We start from the raw sequence: 16,035 nt of genomic DNA on the forward strand, positions 1-16,035 counted from the left end.
ATCATTAACCCCCATCTTCTTCCGACTTTTAACTTTGATAAATGTTAATACATAAATAAAAAAATTTAATTTAAAAGGAGAAAGGAGAATCATTTTAATATACTTGTATCCCTCACCCACCCACACTAAGAAGTTGTGATTTCTGATTTACATGAATTTTGCTTGTATTATTTGCATTCTTCACACTACTGTTTTCACCTTTAGTGTTATTTTCACATTTTCGGTTGATGCAACCTCTGACTTTCTTCACATCTATCTTGTCAAACTCGAGTATTCTTGGCAAGGATCTGTTGCACAGTGAATTACTCGGTGGTAAAAACTCAATAGTAAAGGTTATACTTCTGAAGGTTGAAAATTCAATCCTTAATACGAACAACACTCAAAATACAATTTCAAATTACTTAAGACTTCTACCTGAATTGCTGACCAAACGAGAGCATGTTACTCCTGTGGATTAAACAAACAGGTTCCATTTGAAATTCCATGCAGATTCCTGATTTCGACAGAAAGATTCTCAAGTTCAACAAGAAGCACCTGAAGTAGGTCGGAGGTTACATCAACCGAATCATTGTGAAAAAAAAAAGCACTCAAGATGAGAGCAGTAGTCTAAAGAATTCAAATAAAATGAATAATTAAGCCTCATCTCAAAAATTTGCAAACGTAGTAAATTTTACTATTTAAATACACATCAACTTTACCTGTGAAGTTTCTGTTGCTCATTATGTTTGATCAACAACTGTTTGTAATTCATGTATCAAAAGATGTCAAAATGTTGCATTAGCAATAGCTAATGTTATTTCATAGTTTCTCTTCTGAGACTAGTTGTCCTACAACGAAAACATGTTATCCTACTATTTTGCTGAGAGGATGAGAGATGAATTCATACTTTTCCCAAGGATATTGTTAAAAATGATGCAATAGACAATGTGATTCATTATTGATCACTATCTGATCACATCAGCACAGCAGAGTTGTAAAAACTTTCTGGCATCCCATCAATATGTCATCAAATGTAAAGTCTTGAGATTGTTTGGTCACATCAAACATTCTATTGTAAGGCTATTCAAAATATGAATTGAAGATAGAATTCAAGAAAGCTGATTGAAAGGAAAACAAAAGGACACTCAGCCATATTATTGTGTTTTCTGCATCAAAGAAAATGTTTCATAAAATAAAATTCATGTAACTGTGTTGGCGACGTACATTTGATAGTAGAGGTGCATGCACACACACACACACACATACACACACACTCCAGATAGATTTTGATCTACATTTTTGTGTCCCATAAAAATGAGCAGAATTGTAATTAAAACGAAAACTCTCTGGTCTTCCATCAATATCTGTTGTTATGAAATATAAAGTTTGGAGATTATTTGATCACCTTTAACATTCCATTGCATGGCTATGAAAAATATGTCTAGGAATCAGAGATTGGAGCTCAGTCAAGCACCTTGCATGAAAATAATGATAGAATAGAGAAATTTTTCAAGAAAGAAAAGATGCACAACATTTGTGAATGAATATGAACATAAACCAAGTGAACAATTTGCCTCAAGACTGCAACGATTGAAAGACATTCAGTCATGTTAGTGCATATTCTGGAGTTGGCAGAGAAATTGTTTGATAAAATGATAATTATAGACAACAGAATTTGAACATCGTTCATAAAGACCAAACATCAATTTTACTCACTGAAGAATAGTGTCCCGTTGAGGTTCAGTTGTTTATTATGCTTGACCAACAGTTTAAACATCCAAATGTCTTGTGCCTTGAACAATGTTCAAAAGTTATCTATTCACACCCCACCATTGCTAAGATCTAGTGTTATTTAGCAATTTTCATTATTCTCTTAGGCTTGTTTCTCTACCAAGGCTTAAGAGTCGAGTTTATCCTATACGATCATATAAATTTTTCTGATGAAGATGATCTTCCCATTTGAGATTCTGTTACTCATCATGTTCGATCAATAACAGTTTGAAATCCATACATCCTGACTCTTGAAAAAGACCTAAAACACATCAACACTGTTACACTGCCAATAGTTATTTCCTTTCTGAGACTTGTTGCTTTATCAAAGCTCTACTCTATCTCACCATGAGACGGTGAGATTGATCCATATCTTTCGCAAATGTATTCATGAAAATGAGGCAATAACCCAAAAGAACCTGAACACGCCACATTAAGACCACAGGCTGTGCCTGAAACCACGTTCAAAGACAAAATAGATTTTATGAAATTACATCTTGATACGTTGCTCACACCATTGTTTTGTGTCACATGTTTGTCGATAAACTTGATTAGAATTGCATGGTTATTTGGTTAAGAAAGAAGAAACCTTAGAAAACATCTGTGACCACGGCGTTGCTAATTGATCGATTTTTATTGTCTGTGAAAAATATTGAAATAAAGGCGTCGATATAAAAACAAAGAGTCAATAAAGATTTTGTTTCACAGAAAGTTTACATTCTTATAATTTCAATTGATAAGCCATCTGTTGATGGATGCATTCAATAGTAATAAGATACTTTACGATTAAATAAGAACATGGTAAAAATTACAATTAAATAAGAACATGGTAAAAAATAATGTTTCAAAGAATTTTTCTTGATTTTTTTTTCTTACTCTTATTCACTCTAAACAAGGTATATTGCCACTTGGAATGTAAGGAGCTACTATTTGGGATTGTGTCTGAGGAAATAAACTATTAGAGTAGAAGGTTTCCTAGCATCTAGATACCTCAACAGTGAAGTGGTGGGACTTTGCTGCTTGTCACGTTGCTCAGTTAGTTAAAGGTATGTACATCGAGAGGGTACAAATAAGTTCATCAGAACACATTCCATTAAAATACTTGTAAAACAGGCACAAAAATGCAACAATGCAGTGATGCGACAATGTTTGAAGCTTGGTTAATAGTGTGGGATCTGTTAGATTGGAGACACTTTTTCGGGTCCGTCTAAAAGAGCAAGAGACTAGTGGTAAACAATACTTCATGCATGAGTGAATGGTGGTTTTGTAGAGGTACAGGATATTCTCAGATGTTGGTAATTTTCTAGCATGGTAGATGAAACCCATCTTGTTTACAGCAGCTTTGGCAATATCCTCTATTTGTTCGAATTCATGTTGCATGTGAATGTTAAGTCGAGGAGTTTGAAAGATAATTTTTTTAAGTAGGGTGTTATTAGTCATGGCAATTGGTGTTTGGGAAGGTTTCTTGTAGTTGTTAAAGGAAAGAAGCTGAGTCTTAGTAGCATTAAATGTTACCATTTATTTATGTACTCATTCCACTACAGACATAAGCTCGTTTTTTGTTTAAGTTTTCTGACATTGTTTTGAATATGTGTACATTTATTTTCACTTATTTTTCAGTTCTCTGTGCGCCCTCTGCTCCCCCAGCCAAGCATCCAACTGCTGCACACCTGCCATTCACGTGCACTAACAAAACAAACTGCGCATGTTTACAGGGGGTGCTACTGATATAAGATAAGAAAGAAAAATCTTACCTTTAACTTCAATTTTTCTGATTAGAACTGGCCGTAGAGCAGTTTCATCATCATCACTCGACAGCAAACTAAGTGCTTTCCAAAACAAAACGTTTAAGCCAGACTTCAATGGCAGCTGGAAAAAAAGAAAAGGAATTTAAATACTCAATTAAATCGTTTTCTTCTATCAATAAAAAACTGAATAAAGATGATACAAATATAATCTTGTATATAATAAATACAAATATAATCTTGTTTATAATAAATACAAATATAATCTTGTATATAATAAAGGAGATGCAATTTTTTCTTCTGGATGAAACTACCTTAGGTTGACAACAACATAAAAAATTACTATGTTTACGTCATTAGCCATTATGTTATCTAGCTATAGACCACAATTACATACACATTATTTCGTAATATTAAAAAATTAGATTTAGTTCAAGGAGCGCCATGACCATCATCGTCCTAACCTAAATAGGAAGTATCTAAAATTTCATCCTCACTTTACCGACTACTCTTATGACACCATTCTACACCGGGTTCTTTTATACTTTTTGCTATTTTCCTGCGTGTTAACCGTCATTAACTACAGATTTCCTACCCAAACGCATACTCTTACCCCTTAGATCAGACACAAATAATGATTTCTCCCTTTTTAAATATCTTGCGTCGCACAAATAATGATTTCTCCCTTTTTAAATATCTTGCGTCGCTGATTGGATGAGAAGTATTCATTCTACAATTCCAACATTCCATTATTCCAGCAAATAAACGAACAGTTATTAACTATTAAACATGCCACCATTTTTATTATTAACTATTAAACATGCCACCATTTTTATTATTAACTATTAAACATGCCACCATTTTTATTATTAACTATTAAACATGCCACCATTTTTATTATTAACTATTAAACATGCCACCATTTTTATTATTAACTATCAAACATGCCACCATTTTTATTATTAACTATCAAACATGCCACCATTTTTATTATTAACTATTAAACATGCCACCATTTTTATTATTAACTATTAAACATGCCACCATTTTTATTATTAACTATTAAACATGCCACCATTTTTATTATTAACTATTAAACATGCCACCATTTTTGGTATGTGCACAATAATCTTACGTTTTATTATTCACAGATTTGTTTCGCTTAGAAACTCTGAACTTACATTATTTGTGAAAATATTACACTCACAAAACATAAATCATTGACGAAATATCATGACCAGCTACGCGATATAACTCTTGTTTATAGTCACTCAGAGAGAGGGAAAGTTACAGTTAGAGAGTAGGAGAGAGAATTTTTAACAGAGCTGAAGTAAATGTTTTCAATTGTAAAACAAAAATAATTTTTTTTTTAAATTTATGTGTAGTATACCACTGCATTGCTTTTTTTCTAAAGAATAAAATTGAATAAAGTTAATTTTTACAAGAATATTTGGTTAAGTTTACGTTCCGCATACTCGTGTTTACAAAGAATGTATCTTTTCTTTTTTTTTAATACAAATATAAAAATAGATTTTATTCAAAGTCTTTATTTGAACTTTTATAAGAAAATCATAATCTTTATAATAATATGTTCATGAACTGTTTTTTTTTATTCATGTACCGTGTTTTTTTGTTTGTTTTTTTTTATTTTTATAATAAAGATATATTATGGACTGATTTTTTTTATATTTATGAACTTTTTCCCCCAATAATATGTTTATGAACTGTTTATTTATTTTTTTAATTCATGTAGTTTTTCTTTTTTTTACTTTTATAATAAAAAATATTATGGAAAGGTTTTTTATGAACTGCCCCCCCCCAATAATATGTTTATGAACTGTTTTTTCTTTTTTTTATCAAACAAAAGTAAACCTTTTATAACTATTTTATGAACTGTTTTCCAAACATCGGGTGTTGGTATTTTTTATAAATAATAAAGTATAAAAATAAAATATATAAATAATAATATAAATAATAAAAGTATTATAATAAAAGTTTGGTAAACATCAATATCGGAATACCCTGGCCAAATCACAGCTAAAAAAAAAATTGTCCGCATCCATCAAACTTAAAAATCGAATCAGAAAATCGAAAACAAAATGAAACAAATTTTATTGTTATTACCAGAAAATATGTGTTTACCCTATTATTAGTTCAGTAAGAACGAATTACAATTTCATTATCTTTCTTACTAAAATAAAATTGGTAATCCTTTTATTTGAATTAAATTCACTGAAAATGAAATAACAAAAAACAAACAAAAAAAAACTGAATTCTTCTTGGTCAAATAACACGAAAAATAAGTAATAAACAAGATTTTTTTTCCCGAACACAAAATATTTAAAAAAAAAAAAAAAAAAAAAAAAATTATGGTAAATGTCGGTAGAGGAATTCTGGCAGATGACTATTAAAAATCTCATTTCATTTGACTATTGAAAAAAAAAAAAAACAGTTCATAAATATTTTTTAAACAAAATCTTTTTAAAGAAAAATAAAACAAAAAACTGGTTATAAATATTAAAAAAAAAAGTTCATAAACATAATTTTATAAGAAAGTTCATAAACATATTTTTATAAGAAAGTTCATAAACATATTTTTATAAGAAAGTTCATAAACATATTTTTATAAGAAAGTTCATAAACATATTTTTATAAGAAAGGTTATAATTTTCTTGTAAAAGTTCAAATAAAGACTGTTTGAATAAAACTTCTATTTTCATATTTGCTTAAAAGGTACATTCTGACGTCACTTCCACCAAATGGTTTTGCAAACACGAGGATGCGGATGGTTGGTTGTTGGTTGTTTTTGTTTTACGGCATATCAACCCTTTTTGGGTTATTTAATGCTGAATCCAAAGATTTTGAAGAAAATTTTTTTAATAGAATATATTTGTTGTTTTCAGGTCGGTTTCTATTTAACCCATAGTTGGGACCCTAACAGATACTACCACTCCGGGTCAGAGTGGACCTGGGAGCAATGGTAATTAAAGGGTGGCTCCACATCCCCCAAAGCCCACAAGCTGGGGCCTCACCACTGGATATAGTTTAAGGTCATATCCAAAACCCCCATTGAGGGACTTTTACCCTCTGCAGGGGGGCAGTCGGCATATTCTAATGCCCCACCGACAGGGCCATGAGGATGCGGAAGATGAATTTAACCGAATATTTATACGTTTATCTAGTGTTAAAATCAAAATTATGCAATGGGAATAAAGTTGGCTTCTTTTTTTTTCTTAAACAAAACTGACTTTGCTTTGATAAAATTGTGTTCGGCGTATCACTGAATTATTTTTTTTCAAAATAATAAAATTGAATAAAGTTTATTTTTACAAGTATGTTTATACATTTGTCTAAAGATTAAAAAAATAAAAAACATGTTTAGTATTTTTAAAAAGTCAAATTTATGCAACATGAATGAAGTTTCATTTAATAAAAAAAGCCAAATTTATCCTCATCGCATAATTTGGACTAAAAAAAAAAAAATACACATGTTTTTGCATATATATTTTTATGTTTAATTGCTTAATAAATGTATACACATTCTTGTAACAATAAAATTCATTCAATTAAATTCTTTAGAAAAATATAAGTCAGTGGTACGCCACACGGAAACTTATCAAAAAAATTAGTTTTGTTTTACAATCAAAAACATTGACTTCAGCTCCGTTGTTGGATTATAAAAATAATAAACATGGTTTTTCATGTATAATTATGTTTATTCACTAGATAAAAATGTAAAAACTGCAGAGGTTCAATCTGCTTATGACCAGAAAGACACCAAAGATCTATATAGTCTTCTTAAGCAGGTTTTTGGCCCAAAGCTTGCTCCTTTTGTACCTTTACTGTCGAAAGATTGGTCAACTTTCATCAAAGATCCATATAAAATCAGAGAGCGATGGATGGAATACTTTGCTGATTTGTTTTTCAACCCATCAATTGTTGATGAAAATGTCATTAGTGGCTTGCCTCAGCTTGACATTCTTCATCACATTGATAAGTTACCCTCACTCGTTAAGGTTGTCTCTGCTATGGGGAAGATAAAGACTGGGAAAGCACCAGTCTGTATTCCCATTGAGCTGCTTCAACATGGAGGGATGCATATAGCGAATGCATTACACACACTGATCAAAAAGTCTTGGCTGGGTTCACCAGTAACACAGGATTGGATAAACGGCCGATTAGTCACTCTCTATAAGGGGAAAGGATCAAAGTGTGACTGCAATCACCACCATGGGATAACGATTCTTGAATCAGCAGGGAAGGTGCTGACGAGAGTCTTGTTGGATAGGCTCATTGAAAACATTTGTTCGTAAATCATTCCCGAGTCATAATGCGGTTTCACTGAGAGTAGGGGCACCGCAGATATATTTACTGCAAGACAGCTACAGGAAAAGTGCATCGAACAACAGTTGCCACTTTATCAAGTATTCATGGACCTCACAAAGGCGTTCGATACCGTAAACAGACAGGCCTTGTGGGTAATTTTTGGGAAGATTGAATGTCCTCCTACCTTTGTCAGGATGTTTCAAGAACTCCACAAAAATATGAAGACTCGCGTTGCATACAATGGGCAACTATCTGGGGAATTTGCCGTCGACAACGTTATGAAACAGAGGGGATATTCTGGCTCCTACTCTATTCTCAATTTACTTCACAGTATTTCTTGCATACGCATTTAAGGATTGCGATAAAGGTGTCTTTTTCCGCTTTAGGACTACTGGCAAAGTATTTAATCTAAGGAGATATAATGCCAAGTCACAAACATTTGGAGGTCTAGTTAGGGAACTACTTTATGCTGATGATGCTGATTTTGTGTCTCACTCAGAGCATGATATGCAAAATATAGTGAATTATTTTTCAGCAGCATGTGACGCCTTTGGCTTAACTATTAGCATTAAGAAGAATAAAGTGATGTTCACTCCTCCACCTGGCGCTCTGTACATTGAACTAAACATCTATGTGGGGGGAAATAGACTGGATGTTGTGGGCATATTTGTGTACTTGGGTAGCACAATCTCCAGAGATGGCTCTCTGGATGCGGAGATACATCTTCGCATCCAGAAGGCTAGCACAGCATTTGGAACACAAGAAAAGCGGCTGTAGTGTGATCGTGACATTTCTGTCAGAGCCAAGACCAGTGTTTACTCGACCTGCGTGCTTTCTGTTTTGCTTTACTCATACGAATGTTGGACAACACGTCAGCAGTTGAAGCAACTCGAGAGATTCCATCAGAAATGCCTCAGACAAGTTCTAAATGTGAAATGGCAGTCACGGACACCTAACACAGATATTCTTGGGAAGGCTTGATGTTTGAGCTGGGTAGGTCACGTTGTTCGAATGGAAAATGTGAGGCTGCCCAAGCAGTTGTTTTATGGCAAGCTTAAGACTGGGAGACATCCTCAACATCGGCAAAAGAAGCGCTTTCAGGATTGCATAAAAGATGATCTTAAAGCTTTTAAATTCCTGTTCAGAACTGAGAGACTCTGGCAGAACGCTAGCCTGAATGGAGGAGGCTAATTGGAGGGGGTTCTAAATTTTTTTGCAAGGGAAAAAATCAATCATGCTGAACTCAAGAGAAGCCTTTAGAAGGGGAACGTGTCGATTTTGCCAATTAAATTGAAGAGCTCAAAATGTGAGGCTTGTAATTGTGTGCTCCTCTCAAAAGCAGCTGACATTAACCATAAAAAAACACATGCCACAAGAAAAGTGAGCAAAAAAAATGGAGCCAGAAGTGAAACAAGTTTTAATGCACAACTTTGTCTGCCAGATGTGTGGCAGACTTTGTAAGTCTAATGCTGGCCTGAAAAGTCATCTTCGGACTCACGGACAGGGTTTAGGTGTCGCTGAGGATTGACCTGTTTCTAATGTTTTATTTAATGAAATGGCTACAATTTTTATACAAACCACAAAAATATTTCTGCTTATAAAAGTCTCAAGAAAAGTAAAAAAAAATAATTTTTTTTTAAAATGGTGTTAATTGCTTTTGATATTATCGTGTTATCAATTTTTTAAAAATTCCGCTCGTGGGTGTATTGTTAATGGGTCATGATAGTGGCAGTTGTGATGAGTCTTTCTTTTTCTCCTCTATAAATCCTATTATAGTCACCAACATTTTTGTAAGTGAAACAAGCTGCACATGCGTGGTCTCCCTCTAGTTTGAGATGACGCCACAAAAAATAGTGAAGAAATGATAAATGTGAGAAGTGCCAACGTTGCCTTCACATTTTCGCAAAGTTTCAGAAAAATCTAATGGATCGGGCAAAAGTTATAGGGTAAAAAGTGTCATTTTTTGCAATTTTGGGGCATTTGTGACCTCTTTTGAGCTCCTGGGAATGCCAAATCCCAGTGAAAATAGACAAACAGTGCAGTTTTACGCCTTAAGACATGTATATTTGAATTCAGCATCATGGAAAACCACTATATAGACATACATATCAAGGTTTTGAGTAATATGAAAAAAGAGCTCCAAAAAGGCATTTTTTTTAGCCCTAAAAGTCCCACAGTGATGTGAAATAGAATTTTGCCAGGGTCACCCATACTAAATTTATATTAAGAACAATGGCCTCCACATTTTGGCCAAGTTTCAGGAAAATCTAATGGATGGATTAAACGCTATGGGGCAAAAACTGTCATTTTTGGGGCACTTTTTACCTCTTTTGAGTCCTCAGGGAATGCCAAATCCCAGTGTAAATGGATAACAGTGCAGTTTCAGACCTTAACACATGTATATTTGAGTTGACCACCATGAAAAACCACTGTATTGTAAAACATATCAAGTTTTTCTTGAGAAATATGGAAAAAGAGCCACAAAAAGGAACGTTTGTAGCACTAAAATCCCCAGGGACGCGAACCAGAATTTCGCCAGGGTCACCCGTACTGGATTTATATTAAGAACAATGGGTTCCACATTTTGGTAAAGTTTCAGAAAAATCTAATGGATGGAGTAAAAGTTATGGGGAAAAATGTGTCATTTTTGGCCATTTTGGGGCATCTTTGACTTCTTTTGAGCCCTTGGGGTTGCAATGAGAATTTTCACTGTACACATCTACTTAATGAAATACAACTTGTGGAAAAATTTCAGGAAAAACTAATTGACGGTTATCTGGCAATCGTCCGGACTAACGGACGCACAGACGCCACTGAAAATATATGTCCCTCTCCGATAAATCGGGGGGACCAAAAATACACTCGCATTATTTCAATTCTTCAGACTACTGTTTTCATCTTTAGCGATATTTTAACGTTTCGGTTCATGTAACCTCTGATCTTCTTCAGGTATTTCTTGTTGAATTCAGGAAGCTGGATGGAATTTCAAATTTTAATAAATACTTTTACTACTTTAAAAAGAAAATTTTTTTAATTACATTTTCACTCGAAACAAGGCACATTGCCACTTTGGTGTAGGGGGCTACTATCAGGAGCAACAACTACTGGGGTACTATGTAGGGATTTGGGCAGCAAGATGTTGGTTCATGTTACACTTGAACTTCTGCACATCAGTACAGTTGGGGAAGTAGGAACCTGGAATGGAATTCCAGAGTCTAGCGGTTCTGAGGAAGAAACTACTGGAGTAGAAAGATCTTTTACATCTAGGGATCTCTACTGCATGGGGGTGGGATTTAGCTGCCTGTTGGGTTTGTCGAGGGTGTCTACGTCATGGGGGCACAAGTGTCTGCAGTTCACCAGAGCATTCACCATTAAAATACTTGTAGATTTCATCGATGGGACAGAAGCTGAAGCTCAGATGCCAGTTTAGGGCCTATCAAATTGACGACTCACGAAGCCTTATAGTTGCAGACTCCAGTTGCAAATTTACACTCTTTTATGGGTTGAAGGTTTAATTCTCAGTGTGGGTCAGATTCAAAATACAATTACAAATTACTTAAGACTTCTAGCCAGTCATGGCTGACAGAACAAGAACATGTTACCCCCGTGGATGAAATAAAGAGTTCCATATGTAATTTCGTACAGATTTCCGAGTCTGACAGAAAGCTTCTAAAGTTTGACAAGATCCACTTGAAGAAAAGTGGAGGTTACATCATCCGAAATGTTGAAAAAAATTCAACATAAAAACAGAATAATCCAAATAATGCTCATCACAAAAATTCAGAAACAAAATTAAAAAAGTACAATCAAAATTTTAGTGTCAAATGACAGACTAATGAAAATGGTTGATTCAAACTGATTACGACAGACTGAGCCTCTGATGCTTGTATGCATTCATCAAAACAAGTATTTTTATTATACTTCATTGATGATCTGCATAAACGAGTTCGTATAGTTAATAACTGACAATCCATAATTGATAGACTTCCAAGAGATTTTCAACAAATCCGGAAGGCATATTACATTAACGCAACGTTCATAGGGAAAAAGAGAAAAAACACGAGAATGATGAATCGGCTTAATAAGCAGCACTTTTTATAGCCTGCATTTTTTGTTGGTTTTTGTGTTCTTTCTAATTACATATTCATAGAAACAGTGTGAATTAATGGATGCTTAAATGGGTATCTAGTCGGCTTGATGAGGCTAGCAGGTTGCAAAAGAGAAAAAAATATTCTGATCCAAAAAGAAAAGGGTTGAGTCGTGGTCATAACTCAATATGCTAATCAAAAAAAAAAAAATGTGAGTCAGCAGAGCAGCATTATCACATTATAAACGAATGATTTAACGTCAATTGCAAAGTATGTGTTTTCCTATGAATACGAATAACATCAAGCATAATATCAGAACAAGAGAAAGAGAAATGTATTCTGCAAGATATGCACTCAATCTGCACATTTATAGTGATGAAAATGCTAGCTCAAATTTATGAATGGCAGCACAAAAAAAAATGCGGTTATAATCAAGATCATCTTTATTTTTTTTTTTTTTTCCAGTTTCTGCTGCAGGGGATGATGGTCACAAGCAAGATTAATAATTATCTTCTTGAATAACATAAAAGCATCCTGCCCTCTTCCCATGTTCAGAATAGTTTGCTTAACCATGTGTAATTATCCATGTTATGAATGGGTGTCATTGGCATTTTATAATTATTAATGTCTTGCAGATTATGTTCAAAGACAAATATACGTGCATGTATGTGTGCAGCATATGAATGACAGAAAGTAATGGAGAAAATAAGGATAATCACAGACGACTTGATGGAGACATTTTATTGAGAAGAAGGCAACACATAGAATGATACATTGCATCTATCAGTAATATCTTAATAATTAACCCTTATCCTTGAGTGGCTTTGATAAGTAGTGACTCCCATGTAAAAAAATGTACAGCAGAAATGGAAAGTCAAAAAGAACAAATAATAAAAATGGAAATGCTATTGCAAACAATGGCAGAACAAAGAAAATTTTATTGATTAAAACACTCGCACTTTTGTATGATTCTGATGAGAAAATGGTGTCGGGAGGTTCATAGTTTCAGCTTGCTTATAATTCACAATTATCTACTAAAGTTCTATGAATGTATTCCTGTTCCTTGGGTCAGATCAATAAATCATTTGATGGCATCACTTTGATAAAACATGCATAGACCAGTCGAGACAATATCAATATTTATCATTTTATCATTCATACCAACAATGAAAAATTTTATCATTCATACCAACAATGAAAAATTTTATCATTCATACCAACAATGAAAAATTTTATCATTCATACCAACAATGAAAAATTTTATCATTCATACCAACAATGAAAAATTTTATCATTCATACCAACAATGAAAAATTTTATCATTCATACCAACAATGAAAAATTTTATCATTCATACCAACAATGAAAAATTTTATCATTCATACCAACAATGAAAAATTTTATCATTCATACCAACAATGAAAAATTTTATCATTCATACCAACAATGAAAAATTTTATCATTCATACCAACAATGAAAAATTTTATCATTCATACCAACAATGAAAAATTTTATCATTCATACCAACAATGAAAAATTTTATCATTCATACCAACAATGAAAAATTTTATCATTCATACCAACAATGAAAAATTTTATCATTCATACCAACAATGAAAAATTTTATCATTCATACCAACAATGAAAAATTTTATCATTCATACCAACAATGAAAAATTTTATCATTCATACCAACAATGAAAAATTTTATCATTCATACCAACAATGAAAAATTTTATCATTCATACCAACAATGAAAAATTTTATCATTCATACCAACAATGAAAAATTTTATCATTCATACCAACAATGAAAAATTTTATCATTCATACCAACAATGAAAAATTTTATCATTCATACCAACAATGAAAAATTTTATCATTCATACCAACAATGAAAAATTTTATCATTCATACCAACAATGAAAAATTTTATCATTCATACCAACAATGAAAAATTTTATCATTCATACCAACAATGAAAAATTTTATCATTCATACCAACAATGAAAAATTTTATCATTCATACCAACAATGAAAAATTTTATCATTCATACCAACAATGAAAAATTTTATCATTCATACCAACAATGAAAAATTTTATCATTCATACCAACAATGAAAAATTTTATCATTCATACCAACAATGAAAAATTTTATCATTCATACCAACAATGAAAAATTTTATCATTCATACCAACAATGAAAAATTTTATCATTCATACCAACAATGAAAAATTTTATCATTCATACCAACAATGAAAAATTTTATCATTCATACCAACAATGAAAAATTTTATCATTCATACCAACAATGAAAAATTACATTTAAAAAAAAAAAAAGAATATAAAAATAAAAAGAATTATTTTGGCCATTGGAAAATAGGCACAAATATTTCTGATTCCAATACCAATTCCGATACTCCAAAAAGTTCTGATTTTTCCGATTCTGATATCATCTCAACACTGCTGAAAATCGAATCTTCCAACAGAATTTTGCCAAGTACAGTGTGTCCAAAAAGTCACTGAAGAGTTTTGAACTTAAATAGGTTCTTTATTTTGGAGTGACTGTTTGGACACCCTGTATTTTATCCACTCCATTACAAGTCTTTGTGGACAATTCTTGTGTGGATTTGGGGAACTTCAAAGCTATTTTTGGTTTTAGATTTACAATCTTATTACTTATCACTATGCAGCACTTTTTGTTACAACATTACGGATTCTAATTCATTTACAAGGATTGTAAACAACTGACATGCTGACTGTAATATCACACATAATCAATGAATCTATTGATGAGGAGGGGAATGCTTTGTTTCCAGAGCAATAGCTCCTGGCATGTCAAAGGCTTTTGATAGGATTTACTTCACAAGCTTGCTAGCAATAAAATATTCGGAAATCTTTTCTCAATCATCAAATCTTTTCTCTCTGATGGGTTTATAAAAGTAGTTATTAATCAGCAAAAATCTCAAGCATAGCATCAATGCCAGCATGTCTCAAAAATCCATTCTGGACTCTACCTGATTCCTGATTTTTATCAATGGTCTCTCGAATAACATTCTAACATCATTTGTAAACATCTATGAAAATGATATCTATGGCAACACTTTGAAGAGCAGCAATGATTTTTCTTGCTGAGTTTTCTCTCTTTCTCAACTTGGAGCATGTGATGGAATGAGGTAAAAAAAAAAAAAAGTGTTACATTCAAAACATCTAATATTCAGCTTCTCTCTTTTCATTACCTTCAATGCTTGAATCTTCAATTTGCCCCAGATTAATTGCATGGCTTTTTTCTTGAGAAAACCTCCTGCATTGATAAGCTTCTAAAATGTTTATTCCACATCTGAAACAGAAGGCTTAGATCAAATCTGTTGCTAAGGTTGCTGGAAAAATGATTGGATCATTCTTCCACTCCAGAAATTGTCTCGATCCCAACACAATCTTCTACCTGTATAAGGGTCAGATATATCCGAAAATAGAGTAATGTCAGCATATCTAGGCAGGTGCTACTCAGAGCATTTTTTTTTGCATTCACCGAGTACAAAATCAAGTTCAAAATTTAATGGGAGAATGTTGTCTTCTCTTCTCGACAACCTCTTTCTCACAGAAAACAGATTGCTAATCTTTCTCTACTTGTTATTTTCATGCTGTGCTCGACTGAGCTCCAATCTCTAGTGGCTCCTATAAAACATTTACAGTAAAAACTTGTCTAACTACAAACACCATAAATAATTTTCTTTCTTCCTTTATGACTAAAACTAAACTAAACTTTTATTAACAAAGTTTCTTCACAAGAACTACTTGTCTGTGAAACAATTCCATGGGCCTGCTTTCATGTGTTAACAAATTCTCGTTGAGCTACCCTCTAAAATAATAATCAAAATCTGCCTAGTTTCAACTTGTATTACCACTCCTCACTGGACGTCTCTTTGTCCACATGATAATCTCATTATCCTTTATACTTGAGTGGCATTTTGGCCTTGGTAACTAATGACTCATTTGTATAAAAACTGATTAAATGCGAACTTACCGATATTTGATGCCATTGGCCTTCTTCAGTGGCTGGTGGATATTGGTTGGAACGATTGTCATCAAGGTTCTGACATTGATTGTTTTGAACCTGAAAA

At 32.8% G+C, this 16,035-nt stretch overlaps 1 protein-coding gene across 1 annotated transcript in view; it reads right to left on the minus strand.

Moving 5' to 3' along the window:
• The window catches only part of LOC145297487 (endosome/lysosome-associated apoptosis and autophagy regulator family member 2-like), a 305,309-nt gene that overhangs the window by 79,086 nt on the left and 210,188 nt on the right, over nt 1–16,035 (minus strand). Inside the window, exons 5-6 of the mRNA XM_080143369.1 lie at nt 15,939–16,028; nt 3,504–3,618 (exon numbers count right to left, since the gene is read on the minus strand). Of these exons, the coding sequence (XP_079999495.1) occupies nt 3,504–3,618; nt 15,939–16,028 (205 nt within the window). The remainder of the gene's footprint in view (nt 1–3,503; nt 3,619–15,938; nt 16,029–16,035) is intronic.

This window comes from Euprymna scolopes, chromosome 18 (assembly GCF_053919585.1).
Source record: "Euprymna scolopes isolate OS-2025 chromosome 18, ASM5391958v1, whole genome shotgun sequence".
Taxonomy (NCBI): Eukaryota; Metazoa; Mollusca; class Cephalopoda; order Sepiida; family Sepiolidae; genus Euprymna; species Euprymna scolopes.